The sequence below is a fragment of the Peromyscus leucopus genome, chromosome 10 (genome assembly GCF_004664715.2).
Source record: "Peromyscus leucopus breed LL Stock chromosome 10, UCI_PerLeu_2.1, whole genome shotgun sequence".
Taxonomy (NCBI): Eukaryota; Metazoa; Chordata; class Mammalia; order Rodentia; family Cricetidae; genus Peromyscus; species Peromyscus leucopus.
The window spans coordinates 898,818-916,315 of NC_051071.1; the positions used below are offsets into that span (position 1 = coordinate 898,818).

The 17,498-nt window shown below is 48.2% G+C and overlaps 1 protein-coding gene across 4 annotated transcripts in view; it reads left to right on the top strand.

Annotated features, from left to right (window-relative positions):
* Positions 1–17,498, top strand: part of Afap1 (actin filament associated protein 1) — a 116,865-nt gene that overhangs the window by 25,758 nt on the left and 73,609 nt on the right. The window contains exon 1 of one of the 4 annotated variants that reach the window (XM_037208875.1): positions 434–541. The exons of 1 other annotated variant lie outside the window; for it this stretch is intronic. In XM_037208875.1, coding sequence (XP_037064770.1) covers positions 511–541 — 31 coding nt within the window. In that variant the 5' untranslated portion in view covers positions 434–510. Of the gene's footprint in view, positions 1–433; positions 542–17,498 lie in introns of those variants that run through there. 2 more of the 4 variants (XM_037208877.1, XM_037208878.1) reach the window with 2 other exon arrangements.

Here is a 17,498-nt window from a genome sequence, read left to right on the forward strand (position 1 = left end):
CCTCACAGGCCGAGAGATGTCAGGTCTGGGAACTGGAGGTACAGGGAGTTGTGAAGCATCATATGGATGCTGGAATTGATCCTTGGTCCTCTGGAAGAGCAGCCAGTTCTCTTACCACTGAGCCATCTCTCCAGCCCCTGGTGTTCCTTACTTTTATGTTTGGTTAACATGTAATTAAGGGAATATTTGCTTTTGAGTATCTTCCAATTTGAGATCCTGAGAGGTGTTCATGGATGGCTTCCTTTCTGTATGGGCCTCAGTTTTCTCATCAGTAAATGGGTGATGAAGAGCAGCACTGTCCCAGAATCATGGTGAGCATGAGGAGGATGAAGCTGAGCCCAGCATGGCGAGTGCTAGCCATTTCAGCATTGTCAGAGGAACAGAACCCTGACTGGTCTTTGTGACTTCACACAGTGTGTCTGCAGTGGCTAATCTCAGTGGTCAACTTGACACATCTGGGAAGAGGGACCCCATGGCTTGTTTGTGAAGCATTTTCTGAATTGCTAATTGATGTGGGAGGTTCCAGCCCCCTGTGAGCCAGGTAGGCCTGGGGTGCATAAGAAAGGAGGCTGAGTGAGCCTCAGGGAGCATGCCACTGAGCAGTGTTCCTCCATGGCCTCTGCTTCAGTGCCTGCCTTGAGCTCCTGCTCTGGCTCCCCTGATGATGGATTGTGATCTGTGACCTGGAATAGACTCTTTCCCACCCAGGGTGCCTTTGGTCATGATGTTCGTCATGGCAAAAAAAAGCCAACCAGGACAGCGTCCCTAGACTTGCTCTTGGAAGGGACTTGAATCTCATCTTGACTGTGTGATGGGGAAGGTGTTTGAGGCTTTGCCTTTGCTGCAGATTGGAGCCTCTTTTTGGCCTGATGTCTTGGACAGTGTATTCAAGTCTCCATTCCTTGTGTCTGCAAAATGAGCTCAGTAGCACTTTTATATTCTTGTGGGGAATTCCAGGATGCGTGACTACATGAAATCTCACTGGACGTGACAGGGCAGACCAACACAGAGCCAGCAAGTGTCTGTCTGCCGAACAAAGGAATCGTCTGTCTTTGCGGGGAGCAAGTTGCTTCCTTCTTCTCCCGGCTGTCATAGGAATGCGAGGCAGCTTTGTGGCATCCACTGCAGGCCTGGACCGCCTCTCCTGGCTCTGGCAGTTGTCATGTACTGCCGTCACAGTCACCGCAGAGCCAAGTGTAGGCACAGCTTGCCTTGATTTACATTCTCGGGTGTGGGTGCTATTTATAAACAATTAAGAAAAGATGCAGAAGCCTGTTTATGGCAAGCTGGCAAAGTCAGCCAAATACGGAGAAATCTGTTAGTGCAGTCTGCTCCCGGGCAAGCACAAAGCACTTAAATAAACATGCACACTTGCCTGCATTTAAAGCTTCCTCTTAAGAAAATGACATTCTGTCCTTGGCCAGATGGTTTACAGAGCCTTATCCGAAAAGGGCAGAAATATGCCTATCAGACATCTGAAATCCGAGCTGTCTTAAAACAGGTACTGTGATGTCTCCCCTACCTTTCGGGCTGTTTATGGGGAGTGCGAGAGGGAGAGGAGAAAGGTGTCTCCTTACAAAGACTTCAGGAATGGTTTTTCAGTGCCTCCCTTTTTTTTCTTTTTATTTTAAATTGTGTGTGTGTGTGTGTGTGTGTGTGTGTGTGTGTGTGTGTGTGTGTCTTCAGGAGAGTGCAGGTGCTTGTGAAGGTTGGAGGTGCCAGATTTCCCTTGGTGCTGGGGCTACAGGCAGTTATGATGGCCGAATGTAGGTGCTAGGAACTGAATTCAGGTCTTCGGCAAGAGCAGTTCATGCAGTTAACCACTGAGCTGTCCCTGCTGCCCCATCTCCCCCTTGTAGCCTCTGTTTTCATCCATGTCAGCATCCATCACAGCAACACGGCAGGGACTTTCTTGCTGTGTATTTCTCTGTAGCCTTGACCCGCTCCTGTGTTTTGGTTGGTCTGCATCCTCAGATATTTCTCAGGCTGGGCAGTGGTGGTGCACACTTTTAACCCAGCCCTCAATTTTAATCCCAGTCCTCAGGAGGCAGAGACAGACAAATTCCTGTGTTCGACACTAGCCTGGTCTAGAGAAACCCTGTCTTGAAAAATAAAACAAAACAAAACAAAACAAAACAAAAAAACACAAAAAAAAGAAAAGAAAAGAAAAAAGGAAAAGATTTCTCACTATGTAACCACTACCTGGTACAGAGAATACTTAATAACCATTTGTTGAATGATTTTGTGAATGGACTGAAAGAGGCTTGACCTTTCTTCTGTCCCTTCTTGGAAGGTGCTGTCATATGATCAGGGACTATTGTAAGTTGAGCCCCCCCCCCCAGGTCACTCAGGGTGGCTGACTCTCCTCAGGTGCTTAGCAGCAAGGTGTGGCTAGAGCCTAGAGATCTAGAGAGAACACCCTCAGAGAGGAAGATGTGGGTCCCATGAGATATGATATATGCATGGGAGTCACAGCCTGCAGTCATGGGTGTAGCTGAAGTTTTCTTGTGTCCTGGCCCGCCGGCAGTGGGGGGCAAATCTCTCCCACTCGTGTCCCCCAAGTAAACACACAGAGACTTATATTACTTATAAACTGTATGGCCATGGCAGGCTTCTTGCTATCTGTTTTTATATCTTTTTATTTATTTATTTATTTATTTATTTATTTATTTATTTATTTATTTATTTATTTTTCGAGACAGGGTTTCTCCGTGTAGCTTTGCGCCTTTCCTGGATCTCACTCTGTAGACCAGGCTGGCCTCGAACTCACAGAGATCCACCTGGCTCTGCCTCCCAAGTGCTGGGATTAAAGGCGTGCTCCACCACCGCCCGGCTCTGTTTTTATATCTTAAATTAACCCATTTTTTATAAATCTGTACCTTGCCACGTGGCTCATGGCTTACCAGTATCTTATATCATGCCTCTCTCATGCTTCTCCTCGTGGCGGCTGGCAGCATCTCCCTGCCTCAGCCTTCCCAGCCTTCCGCCTCCCAGAATTCTCCTCTCTCCTTGTCCTGCCTACACTACCCTTCCTGCCTGGCTACTGGCATTTTATTTATCAATCAATCATAGCAACACATGGGTGGAGGTCTCTGTACTCACAGAGAAGTGACAGCTAAGGCACAACTTGGCTGCGTGTCACCCGGGTGCAGTTCTACTCTGCTGTGCTGGGACTGAACCCAAGGCTGTGTGATGCTAAGCAGAGGTCCTGGCCCTGGCCCCTGAAGCTTCTCAGCCACTTGGCTTTTCCCCACACTTTCCTGTGTTATGGGCTCCTGTCCTTCCTCTGAATGTGTAGCAATGAGAGGACACTGTGCTGTGCACCATAGATTTGGAAAGGAAACCTGCCAGCTAGAAATGCCCTTATGTCTTGGGTCTCAAGAAGGCAGCCATTTTCAAGGCCCTTTAACTCCACTTTTCTTGTACATTCTATCGACAGATAAAACACAGAGGGAGTTTTGGAAAAGACAGTTTTAGTAAAGGGGGAGAACCAACCCAGAATATTAGAGTTTCTGTTTATTCTTGGTCTAGAATCAAAGTACGTTAGGCTCCTGTTTAAGGTACAACTTGAATCTATTAGTCAACCATTGTGTGGGCCTTAGAATGACAGATGCAGCCCTAGCTCTGTCTCCAGACAGGGCACATTCATTTTAAATTTGCATGAGGGAGAAGCAGATGGTGTGGTGAGTACGTGGTCAGATGCCTGCCTGGTCATTGATAGCTTTTTCCTTCCACACATCGCCCTGGGAGTTGGGACCAAGAGCCCGCTGAGAACTGATTATCATTCGTCTCCAACCAGCTGGGTTCTCTTTCATGCCTGGCTCAGAAAGGTTGCTCTTTTTGCAGGCAGTGAAGAGGCATTGTTGATTTTCTTGGAATCATGAAAAATTTAATTATTCCACCCCAAATTCTAGAAGTAGAGCTGTCCAAAGATGATCCTCTATATTCTTTTTTTTTTTTCTAAGTCGTTTTCTTCTTTTTAAGTATATAAGCAAGTTGAGGTCTTTCTTATGCTCAACTTAATAGTTTGTAAGTTTAAAAGTGTGTGTGTGTGTGTGTGTGTGTGTGTGCTGGCGCGCACGCACACACAGGTGCCTGTAGAAGCCAGAGGAGTATCAGGTCCTGGAGCTACAGTTACAGGCAGTTATGAGCCACCTGATGTGGATGCTGGGAACCTAACTTGGGTCCTCTGCAAGAGCAGAAGGTGCTCTCAACCAGAGTCATGTCTCCACTCCCAGCCAGTGGTTTTTGATGGGAATGAAAGGGTGGATTCCGCTGCAGCATCTCCAGGATGCTGGGATGGAAGAGGCTGGAGAATGATGATACCTGCAAGATTCTGAGCTTTGTGGACATTAGTGTCTCTGTTTATGTGAAGAGTTCAGAATTTGCATCTTTATTGGTGGAACCTCTCTTAACTGAAGTGCTGAGGGCCAGAGTGCCTCAGATTATAGCTTTTTGGTTTTGGATTTTGAAATACTTGCCTTGACTTCACTGGTCAAAGATTCCTCATGGAGAACTCCACAGTGGAGCTGCATGAAGTTAGAAAATTAGGAATTTGGGAGCATTTCAGATTTCGGAGTTCCAGCCTTCACTGCTCCAGCTGTATCTAGGAAAATGACAGAACTTGGAGGAATATTCTTGCTCATCCAATCTAGCCATCCAGGGGCTCATGGGGAGGGCATGCTTGGCATGCTGCCTGCCTAGGATGAGGCATCTGTCCCTGACCCCAGGGCTGCCCTGACTGGTGCTGTCTTCTCATCCCCTTCCTACCTCTTCCCTCACACCCAGGGGCCATCACAATGCATGGCTCCAGAAGGGGCTTTTTCTGCAGCTCTGAGACTGTGGGATGACAGAGGGAGGCATTTCGAGCGGTTGTACAAATGAGAGCTGGAAATAATGGTTCCAGTGACAGCTTAGAGTGTTCTGGTGGAAAGCATAGGCATGTGATACCGTTTAATTTAGAGAAGTTGGGGTGTAGCAGGCCCCTTCGCTTTATTAAGTTTTACTCGTCCATCTCCCTACTGGGCGCACTCTGCCCGTTTCCTTGTTAGCCAGTATACCTTGTGAGCCGGCTTCCAGCACTCTTCCTCAGCAGTGGGCCTCAGACTGCATTCCTCTCAGCAACTATTCTTGGTATAAAGAGAATACTTTCACTATCAAGGGGGAGGGCATTGCTAAGGTCTGGGATGGACTCCCAGCAAAGGAGCCCGAGAGCAGCAAGGCTTACGGCAGGCAGAGCTGTTAACTGAGGAAAGCCGAGTTGGGATTGGGCACGGGCCCCTCCAAGGCGCTGGCGGTGTGCTCGGCTTTCGATGCAAGCTAGTCCATCGCCCTTCCTCTGCCTGTGACCCATGCTTCCCCTGGCTGCCGTGCCACGTGCCCCTGCCATCCGCTCCTTCGCTTCAGTGAATCCTTGCATCGTCGCCAGATTATGGCAGCTGGGATGGAAACCACAGCTCCTGTCTTTCCCAGGTTTTCAGTTGTTCATAGGAGTTGGGCTCTGGTCCTTGTTGGTTGAAGGTCTTGTTTCAGAAGCCATTTGTTTGGGGGTATGGACACTTGGTGCTTTTCAGGCTGGCATGGTTAGGGTCAAGTAAAGGGGCCAGTGGCAGTTGGTGACAGCTGTCTTCTTCATGTGGAGAGTGCCTCTGTGTTGCAGCCCTCACCCCCACCCCCCTCCAGCCGGCTCATTTTCCTGGAATCTGCACATTCCATTTTTCTTTGGTATCCTTGGCCATTTTAACACTCAGTTTCAGGCTCTGAAAAAGAATGAACATTTTGGAGAGGAAAAGACCATTTGCCAATAAACAATTGTCCTGGGGAGCAGGGTGGGTGCATTCTGGATATGTGGCTGTTATCTCGTGCTTCTCTCCGATTGCAGGTTTTCATGGCTTAGTACTAACTGGAGTCACTGAGAATGTTATTCTTGCAAGATTTAGTCAGTGTTACTTTGTTAGAGACAGCTAAGTTTCCAGCCAGCCAAATGGATTTGTGGGGCTATCACTATTGTCTGGTCTGAAGGGAGGCATGTGAGTGTGAAGACCATGCCAAACATTGAGAGTGAAAACACATCTGAGGCTTTTTGCCGTGCCATTGATTACTTATTTGGTTTTTGGAGACAGTGTTTCTCCATGTAGCCTTTTGCCATGCTGTATGTCTGTCGGTCGGTCTGTCGGTCTGTTGATCTATCTATGTATCTATGTATCTATGTACCTACCTACCTACCTACCTACCTACCTACCTACCTACCTGGTTTTTCGAGACAGGGTTTCTTCATATAGCCCTGGCTGTCCCAGAACTCGCTCTGCCGACTAGGCTGGCCTCAACCTCACAGAGATCCCCCTGCCTCTGCCTCTCGAGTGCTGGGATTAAAGATGTGCACCACCACCGCCCAGTTTGCCATGCTGGTGATTAGTTCACAGAGGTCATGATGCATTCTTGAGCTGTCTCCTCCAGGCATACTCCCTTTGCTTTCTCTGAAGCTCCCCGCCACTACCAGTTGACTGGTGTTTTGAAACCTATTTGCCATCTTGCTTCAAGCCTGCCACCCACCCACCCACCACTTGCTGCCGATACTCATTTTGCTAGGCGCGGTTACCTTCTGCTTTTCTTAGATCCTGTGAGGTTCCAGAATGGTGAGCAGAAGCCACCACACACTTATCTGGGGTTTCAGAAGAGGCAGAGGCTCTTTAGTTTGCAGGCCATTGATAAAGATGAGGTCTTGTGCTGTAGAATGAAGACCTTTTTGATGTCTGTCCTTCTTGGAAAAAGATAATTTTTGTTCTTTTCCTTTCCCAACGGGAAAACTCCAGTTTGCTGTAGCATTTCTGTGATAGATAATTGACTGGTAAAATGTCATCCCCGATTCAGACACTAGTTATCAGGTGGTACATGTGAGCCTATTGTGTGACCGCGCTCAGCTCTGGAGTGACCCTCATGGGACTTCTGGTCCAGGGAAGGCATATATACACTCTGAGAAATTCCATGAGTGCATTAGTGGGGAGCCTCCCAGGTGCAAATCTTGACTCATGCCTCCCAGGCCAGGGAGGTTCACATCTTCTCAGCATGCTCCACCCTCTGTCCCAGCATCAAAGTACTCTAAATGTTTCCTGGCAAGTCTCCATTTATGTGTATTTTATTGTTGTGAACTTGAGATTATGCAAAGGACAAACAGTGGGGGATATATCCTCCTTATATATCCTTCAAGTGTGTGTGTATATCCTCATATTGCTAACACTGTCAAGCCCGGATCCTTTAGGGAATTTCCTCAGCTCACAGTATTGTGGCTGAAAATTGGTGATCAGGTGGCCTTGAATTCCCAGTAAATGGCATCATGGAAACATGTAGGATAACTTGGATGGGACAGAAAGCCAGGGAAAGACCATGGAGGAGCCAGAAATGATCTTCTTCTGGGCTCCACTTCATAAAGGTTTACTCAGGCATGCAGAGGACAGAGCTCCCAACACATGAACCCCTATGGCCACCCTTGAACCTTACCCAAACTATAGAAGGTAAAGACTTCTTAGTGTTTCATTAAAAAAAAAAAAAAAAAAAAAAGGATGGTCTGAATGGGGAGAGTCCTGGCCAAGAGAATAGGCTAGGTCATGAAGAGGGATGGTGGGTTCCCCCTTTTTTATTTTGAAATAATTCAGGCATTTGGAAAAGGTCTCAAAAGGAGTTTTTGTTTGCCCTTCACCCGGGTCCCCCAAGCATGACCCTTTCTCTCTCTGTGTGTGTGTGTGTGTGTTTTTTTTTTTTCTTTTTCGAGACAGGGTTTCTCTGTGTAGCTTTGCGCCTTTCCTGGGACTCACTTGGTAGTCCAGGCTGGCCTCGAACTCACAGAGATCCACCTGGCTCTGCCTCCCGAGTGCTGGGATTAAAGGCGTGCGCCACCACCGCCCGGCGTGTGTGTGTGTTTTAGGTGTTTGAGTGTGAAGCCAGAGTGCAGAGGTGGGGGGAAAAGAGGACATTTGCGAGAGTGACCTGAGTGGAGGGGGGAGGGAGGGAGAACGGTGGGCTAGCTTAGGGCAGTGTGAGGGAGCAGACTGGCTGCATTTGGAAGGAGAGCCTAGTGAGACTTGTTCCTGGGTTGGGTGATAGGTAGATAATGGCCAGAGCTGCCCTAGCTCTGCCTTGCCTCTGTGAAGTTAGGCCCCAGTCACTCACTGTCCGACTTCCTGCTGAGTAACCGGGCAGTACCTTGCTTGAAAGCCCTGTTTCCCCTCTAGCTCCTAAGCCCTGGGAGGCCCGATTTCTGTGAGGCTTTCTCACTGCCCCAGGCTGCCCAGGGTGTCTCACACCTGTGATTAGTCATTGCCACAGCATTCCACAGGGGTTGTGTCTGAGCTCTCCACAGAAGGCCCTTGGGAATAGGAGCTGGAATCCAGGGCAGGGGTCTAAACTGAGTCAAACATCTGGGAAGAACCACGTGTAGGTGGTATTGAACACACGTGTGTGTGTGTGTGTGTGTGCGTGTGCGTGCGTGCGTGCGTGCGTGCGTGCGTGCGTGTGTGTGTGTGTGTGTGTGTGTGTGTGTTGCATCTGTATTTGTAATATATATAAAATTCCTGATGTTCCTAACACTGTCAGCCTGGATACTTGGTGACGTTTCCTTACTGTCTTATGAAGTGGTGCTGTCTTCTCCTCACAATTCATTCCTGGTAAAAAGGAGCCACGTGTTTGGAGGAGCAGCCCCCTTGTAAAGCACACAGGAGACTGATGTGGGTTCTGAGGGGTGGCAGAGCCATGGTGTGGTGAACACTGACTGGCGGCCATGGAGGGGGCAGGCTGCATATTACCTGTCTTTCATCTTTCCACGTGCTCTTTGCATGAAGAGGAACCCATGATAAACTTCTTTGGTGTAGAAGATCATACCAGTAATGAAAGCAGCCGTTGCCAGGATTTGCTGAAGATCTATTCTGTGTCAAAGACTGTGCCAAGCTCTACACATAGGACATTTAACAAAATAACATCTCAGCCAAGCCTCTGGCCACCCCAGCTTTACAGAGTAAGGTCAAGGCTACATCCAAAGAGCTGTAAGCAGAACTTCCAGAGCGGGGGTTTCACATCCCAGAGGAACCTGGCTCTCACCCATCCTGTGAGTGCAGCAGCTCCAGTCCCTGAGGCACAGCCCATGAGACAAGCCTCGCCTCTAATTTGCTTCCATTAGCACCCTGGCATATGTTACCCAGAGCGAGGTGCCCACCGCCCTGCCTCCTGTTCCCACATGCTCAGGGGGGAAAACCATCTGCTTGGGGATCCAGGAGGAGAGACAGATGCCAGCTTTCAGCCTCCACTCCCTGGAGCCTTGGCCCTTCCTCCTTGGAGCTTTAAGGCTGTCTCAAGCCTGCTGTTGGGAGCCCCAGGCTTTTCCTTCTAGCTGTCAGGAGAGACTCGATGACACAGCCCCTGGCCCCAGCACCTTCTGATGACCGGATGAGAGGAGCCAGCAGGGTGTCGAAGCTCCGCTGCAGGCTCTGTGACAGCTGACTGCAGGGGCCGGTGAGCAAGGTTCCCAGACTCCTGAGGACGGACTTCCTGTAAAGGCCCGGGGCAGCTCTTTGAGAAAGGCACCACATGCACTGGTGGGGCTTCCCAGGGCCCCTCGGGCCTGTAGGTCTCTTTGCTTCCGTGTTACCTTCCCAGGGCTTCCGCCGTGTTAGCAGAGTGTGCTCTGCCTTGGCTTTCAGGCCTTCCTTTTTGGAGTTTATGTCCATGAACCCAGAGCAGATGCAGGGGAGCTTTGGTGTGTAGGCTCTTTTCCTGGTTTGCAAACAACCTAGCCGTCCTGAGGCTGGTGGAATATTCTGATGGGTGGTTGTGGAACGGAGAGGGAGGTGGCACTCTGAAGGTCCCTTATCTCCTGCAGCAGGCCTGCCCTACTCAGGGGTCATGCTGCCTATGACTTTGCCTTGGCTTTCCTACAGTGGGAGTGTGATTGAGCCTGCACAGGGCTTGGGAGGCAGCTGGTGTTTTCCCAACGTGTTCCAATTTCATTTTCCGGATAGAAAAGGGATGCCAGGCCCATTGTGTTCCTCTGCCCTGTCCCTGCAGGGATATAGAGTGTGAGTAGCCCTTTATCTATTGCTGGCCCTTGCACCCTTAAATACGCCTCAGACTGTTGTGGAACAATGCAAAGAGGTGTGAACTCATCAGATACACCAGAGAAAACCCATGTGTCCTGCCACCTCCTGTGGTGTGACTGGCAGGTCTTGTGACCCCTTGGCACATTTGTTTTCTTGTGTTATGGAAAGTGTCTGTGACATAATGTGGAGGCCTTCCTGGATTATGATTGTGCCTTCTCTCCTTCTGCCAACTAGGGAGTACTGTGGACCCTCCCCCACCTTCTCCTTGACTGGAAGGCTGGCTGGGGTGGGTGCAGGAAATGTGCCAGGAAGCAGTCTAGGGAGTTTCAGGCGACAGGGGCTTGCTTAGCAGGAAGCCTGTTGTCTCAGGATTCTGGAAGACTCTGCTTCCACTGTATCCCTCACATCCTATGGTGTAGTTTTTGTAAATTGTATGTTTGTTTATGTTATGTGCATGTGAGCGGCAGGGGTGTATGTACCGCATATGTATGTGGAGTACAGGACAACTTGCAGGAGTTAGTTTTCTCCCTCCACATTTGGGTCCTGAGGATGGAACTTAGGTCATTAAGCTTGGTAGCAGATGCCTATACTCACTGAGCCATCTCGACAGTCCCCCAAGTTGTAGTTTTGAGAACTTAATTAGATTAGGCTTTTTATTTAATAAAGCAGTGGCAAGTCACATGATCATGTTGGAACTGGCTGTCTGTCTGGAGGTCCTCATGGCTCTGGATGTCTCCCTGGGAGATGGCAGAAGGTCTGTGGAAGCTGTCAGCCGACGTCCCTCCTGCATAGAGCCTGCTGTCCCTGTGGTCAGGTGGTGCCAGCTGCAGTGTGGGCTCAGTACAGGGGCCGTGTGTGGCACAGGCTCGCAGGGTACACGATTGCTCATTTCTTCCTCCTGAGTGGCTTACAGTGTGATTGTTCCTCTGTTTGGAGATGGTGCCAGGGCCATTGTGCCCATGTGCCCTGTCACTGCAGGAATATAGAGTGTGAGTAATTCATTATGCCAGGGTGTTGAACCTTGTGCCCTTGAACCTGCCTTTCATCTCTAGGCTTTAGTGTCTGCTTGGTCGCAACCATAGCGTGGTGCCTAGGACACACCTCCTGCTTGTCCCTGTGACTTAGAAGCTTGTCACCGTGAAGGAAGCGGGTCAATGGGATTCGAGAGGACCACAAAGGATGTAATACTCTAGTACCTGACCTCTGTACCATTCAGCATGCCCGGGGATAGGCAGTTCTTCCTCTCTCCAAATGCGCCCTGTGGGCCAACGCTTCGTGCATTCCTGACCTTCTCTCCGACCTGGCCAGCTGTGTTTCATCAGGATCTTGGAATCCTTGGATGAAGACAGAACTGGTCTGACCTGATGACTCCTGTTCTTTCGATCTATGTGAGCTGTTCCTCTCTCTAAACTTCATTTTCCTCACTAACCAGATGAGAAAGTCCTCTGACTGTTGTTTTATTTGGCTCCACGCTTTCCTTTGTGTTTGAGTGTGTTTTCTCAGTCCCTCTGCTTGGAAGAACCCCATTTCAGAGTGCCAGGCCCTGAGTGGTGGTGAGGAGGGGCCCTTGCTTCCCTGATGCCTGTGGCAGAACCTGCCTTCCTCCTGTGGGAAGCCAACCAAGCTCCCTACCCCTGCTTCTAATCCTTTTATTGCTGCCAGCCAGTAGTCTTTTCCTAAAATTATATTTATGCGGATCTAATTTTACCAGATAAAACAGTGTTTCCTGTTTAACCTGGTTACCTTGACCTGTTGAGTTTCTCCAGATCTTTGCTGCTGTGACTCACAGAGCCTCAATCTGCGAGTTCAGAACTCATCTCCAGCCCTGGAGTCACATGGCCAAACTCCCTACACCCTGATCTGGAGCAGCCCCGATCAGCTCTGTGGCCAGGCGCAGTGGCTGGCTCTGGGATTTTGTTTGCTGGGATTTCATTTTATGGATGGGTGTCCTCTTCATGTAGCTCTCTTGGTGGATTTGCCTGGGCTTGCTCACTTTATTTATTTATTTATTATTTATTTATTTATATCTATCTATCTATCTATCTATCTATCTATCTATCTATCTATCTATCTGTCTATCTATCTATCTAGTCAGTTAGTGGTTTTTTGAGACAGTTTCTCTGTGTAGCCTTGGCTGTCCTGGAACTCACTCCAGAGACTAGGCTGGCCTTGAATTCACAGAGATCTGCCTGCCTCTGCCTTTGCCAAGTGCTGGGAATAAAGAAATGCACCTCCACTGCCTGGCTTATTCATCTGAGTTTTAGGCTTGGCCTTGGGCCTTGTTAATGGTCCTTTAGGTTAGGCTTCGTTTGGCTTGTTTTGAATAAAGTTGCCATCATTCTGGTGTGGATGTGTGCAGTTATGTGTCTTGTGTGAATGCCTGGGCACGGGTTCCTGGGCACATGGTGGGGGCATCTTTAACCCTAGGATGCTGTCACACTGTCCTCTGAGGGTTAGGAGTGGAATAAAGCTCCCTGTCCCCTCCCACTGGGGAAATGTATTTCTGTCATTTAATCTTTAGTCGGCTGGTAAATGTAGGAATGCCATGGTGGTTTGGTTTGTGCATCTGTGACGAGGGACTGCAGCGCCTTCCTACACATTCAGTGGCCATTTGCAACTTTCATGGAAAAATGTCATAACTCCTTGGCTTACTCATTACTGGGCTGTTTGCCTTTGTACGTTCTTGGTGTTCAGTGTAGTGGCAGAAACACTTTGTCAGACACATCTCTTTTATGTAGTCTCTCGGTTTAAAAAAATAATCTTTTTCAAATGTTCTGGTTTTTAAACATGTATTGGTACTTTTGGTGTTCTTGAAATCTGAGGCTACCCTAAAATTCTAAATGTTTTCTCCTAGGTATTTTGTTTCCCTCTTTAGTTTTGCTGAGTTTATATTTTATGTGCTCAGATGTGAGAGTTTGTGGAGGCTTTGTTATGATTGACAGGGTTCACTAGAAGAGATCTGGGTTCCCTGACATGCTACAGTCCACTCTGCCTGTTTCCTCTAGCTTGTCTGTCAGGGAATCTGCCCCATGAGGTTGTAACTGATGCCCTCCCCATCTTGCCTAGGTTCACTGCCTAGTCTGTTATGTTCTTTCTTTGCTGATACTCGAAAGATGGGGGCTCAGGACCCCTGGCTAGTGACCATGCCAGATTAGATGAGACCTGACCTCATTTAAGCTGTGGGAGAGAGGCTACCAGGGATCCTTGACTGATCTGATTTGATTTGAAGCTCTTGGTGCACTTAGGAGACTCATAGTATAAACACTTTATGATAAACAACTTAATTCTTCTGATCAAAAACTTTGGTTTTGAAAATCAAAATTGTTTTCATTAAAGCAAAGGTTTCCTGAAATTAATAACTGTTTTTTAATGCATGGGAACAAATAGTGTAACAATAAATCCAATCGTAACAGTGCTAGCCAAAGATGACACAGGCCATTCTGTATCTAAGAAGCTAGGGAAACTGGGATGTTGCCAGACAGGGTACGCACGCTGATATCCCCAGCAACTGTGAAGAATGGAGCCATGCCCCTTGAAGTAGAATAGCCAGCCTGCTTGGCACAGCCCCTCATCAACAGTCCCTGCATATGACCACCGTCCCATTTCTGTCTCAGTTGGTTCTGTTTTTGTTTGAATACTTTGCAACACTATGTAGGTGGCTTTTTTCAAACTTGATTCATTTACCTTAGGTAATTACAGAAAAAAAGAAAAGAAAAAGGAGATCAAGATCAAAAGGCCTTGAAAAAACTGACCAAGGACTGTTGGCTAGATGCTTTTTGTTTTGTTTTTATGGTGCTAGGTGTTGAACCCAGGGCCTCCAGCATGCAAGACAAAGCCCTCTGCCACTGATCTGGAGCCTGGCCTACTTGCTTTTTCATAGTAATCACAGTTATGGCTCTGTGTGTGTGTGTGTGTGTGTGTGTGTGTGCTGCTTGCTTGTTTCTTCACTTGAGTGTATGGGATTGTATACTGTCCACCCTGTCCTTGGTACCCGGATCTTTCTTTGCATTGAGTTTCTAGTTCTGTAATGTTTGAACATTCTTTTTTTTTTTTTTAGAACATTTCTTTCTTTCTTTCTTTTTTTTTTTTTAAAGATTTATTTATTTATTTATTTATTTATTATGTACACAGAAGAGGGCGCCAGGTCTCATTACAGATGGTTGTGAGCCACCATGTGGGTGCTGGGAATTGAACTCAGGACCTCTGGAAGAACAGCCAGTGTTCTTAACCTCTGAGCCATCTCTCCAGCCCATGTTTGAACAATCTTACAATGACTGGAGCATAACCAAGCCCTTCCTATGCTGTGGAGATGGCTTAGTAGTTAAAGACCTGCCCCACGGATGTGAGGACCTGAGTTTGGATCCCTAGAATTCATGTAAAGTCTGGATGAGTGTGGTAGCCACCTTTAATTCTAACCTGGGAAGGTAGAGAAGGGGTTCCCAGAGTAAAATGCTAGTGAGACTAGCTGTTAAGTAAGATCCTGATTTGATTGACAGACCCTGCCTCAATGAATAAGGCAGAAGAGAGATTAAGGACGAGACTGGGCATCGACCTCCATAAACCCAGACGTGTGGGCCCGCGTACAAGCAAACATGCACACACATGAAAATGGAAAAGGAGAAAAAGCAGCATAGCACCCCTCCCCTGTCCTTACACTATCAGTAGTCATCTCTTCCCTCATCTGACTGTGCCTATTCGAGTTCCAACCTTTCACCATCGCTGCTCAGCTTCGTGAATTATCCATGTTGGGAAGAAAGTCTCTTTGTAGGAGCATGGTTATGGTTCTGGGTATCATCCTTATTCTCGAATTATCTTTTCAAAGTGGAGAGAAATCAAGACCACTTTTTCTAAAATCCTTTACCATGCCTGTTCCTGGTGCTACAGTTTCCTGTGTTGTATGTGGCTCTGGATTGTGGAAGCACAGATGCCCAGGATTAGATCTTGCTGGTCTTTAAATTTTGAATACAGCCTTGTGAGCATAGTGTTAGACAACTAGTTAATTAAATTGAAGTAAATTAAACTGTACAGATGTGGGGGTGCGTGGAATACCATGCTTCCTGTGTCATGTCTGCACTCCACTGAGTGACCTGTGAGCTTCATATGACTCTTCATATGAATAAGAAAGTCCTGCCCTGTGGTGCTGTGAGGTGACTTGCACTATGATGATCACATCCAGATCCTGGCTGTTTTAGCTTTCAACAAATCAATGGAAGGGTATTTTCTCTTAGGAATTTCTTCAATTAATCCAATTTGAAGTATCATAATACTTCCTGGAAAGGATGGGTTCTGGGGATTTTCACACCAGTCCTTGAGAACGTCTCCTGACCTGGATCTAAGGCACTTGGCAAGGATGATACCCAGAACCATAACCATGCTCCTACAAATAGACTTTCTTCCCAACATGGATGAATATTCCTAAGACTCTTGCAGCATCTGAGACTCAGCAAATTGTCGCGGGTTCTGTTCACACAGGAGCTAAGAACAGCTTCAGGTTACATTCTCACCAGTGTCTGAGCTGAGGATCTGATTTATAGTCCCCAGGATCTTTCCAGCAGCATGGCTGGGCAGCTGGCCGTTCAGATTCCGACATCACAGATTAGAGAACTGAAAAGAAGAATTTTAGTGACTCTCATCCACAGTCACCCAGACACTCAGACGATGGCCATCTCGATTATTAAAGACCATCAGATGCTGTCCTCCGGCTGACGGGAACTAAAAGCTCAGCTGCTGCTTCTGGGAGCTCGAGGCCAATCCTTAGATTATCTGCCGAGGCCTGGGGAAATGTTTGGAAGAAGCTGCTGGAGGAGACTGAACTGTAACCCTATAAGGGAAAATATGCATGGCCACACTCGGGTGGTGGCTGCTTCCCTTCCCTGCCACTGGAGTGTTGGGTCCCTTCAGCACACGCCTGAGAACCATGCTCCAGCAGATGAGGCCCTGCCAGGTGTGGTAACCGCCCAAGAAAAGGGCCGTGTCCCAGTTGGCCTCCTGCCATGCTTCAGTTCTAAAGATGTCACAGAAGATACAGTTACTATTCAGGGACAGCATTTTTTTCCCCTCTGCAATTTTCTCTCTAAGACACAGCTCAGGGATTCTGCCTGTTAAGGAGACTAGAAATTCACCAGTGAATTGACTTAGCACACAGAGCAGGTACCCGTCAAGCATCATGCTAGACATTCTTGCTGAGAGACACACGGTGGTTCCTGGCTGCAAATTCCCTCCTGCCTGGGGGAAGAGACAGACTGTAAGTCCTTGGGTGCAGTGTCAAGTAGAATGGAATGAGGGTATTTCGGGGGAATTTTTTGTGGGGAGGTTAGCAGTTCTTATGTCCTTGACCCCAGTCTGTGTTCAGTGACTACCATTCCATCCAGCATAGGGTGCTGGGTTTCAGGGCTGGGGTGTCTGACAAAGGCAGGGCTCCCTGTGCAGAGAGTTCCTCCTCAGCCTGTGCCACAGGCCAGTCACCTGCTGTTTTTAATCTCATTTCTGCCACCTGTTTCAGAGAGGATAAGATCATGAGGGTCCCATGAGGAAAGAGCTTGAAAAATGCTCAGGTTTTAGGAGGCCACTAGTTAGTGTGGGTGCAGTCCTCTGGCCAGGGTCCAGCAGGAAGAGTGGACTGCATCCTTGAGCAAGGCTTTCAGTCCTCTAAGGGAAACACTTTCAACCGAAGAATTAATTGCTCAGATCAGACTGGCCCTTGATGTGTTCATGAGGCATTTCCTTAATTGCTAATTGAGGTGGGAGGCCCAGCCCACCATGGGCAGTGCCATTCCCAGGTAGGGCTATGTAAGCAAGGTGGGAGTTGCCATAGCTACGTGGGTGAACCTGGGCCGTATAAGAAAGGTAGCTGAGTAAGCCAGAGAGAGCGAGCGAGCCAGTAAGCAGTGTTCCTCTGCGGTCTCTGCTTCAGTTCTTGCCTTGGCTTCCTTGGTGAGGGACTGGAGGGCATAAAATGAAATAAATCCTTTCCTCCCCAAGATGCTTTCGGTTATGGTGTTTATCACAACAGTAGAAAGCAAGCTGGAACTGGTGAATTGGACATCTTTCCAATAGACTCTGTCTTGAAGAAGGAATTGCAAAGTGCTGAGCAAAGCTCAGCTGGAGGGTTGGTCTTAAAGGACGTGACTGTGGAGCTAAACGTTCAGTGTTGTGGTGATAGGGTTCTTTGTTGTCTCAGAAGAGTTAATGTCTCTTACACAGAGAGCAGAATTCAGTATGAAGGGAGGGCTGGAAGGCCTTCTCCCCAGTCTGCCTGCTGCAACTCCTGGTTGGGCTCCTGTTTTTACCTGAGTGCCTCTGGCCAGGACTCTCTCCCCCCATCTCCAGATAGTGAGGCAGTGCCTGTCATCTCAGGGCTGAAGCAGGGGGCTCCAGCAAGCATGGGCACACTCATTCCCTTAGTCCCCCAGA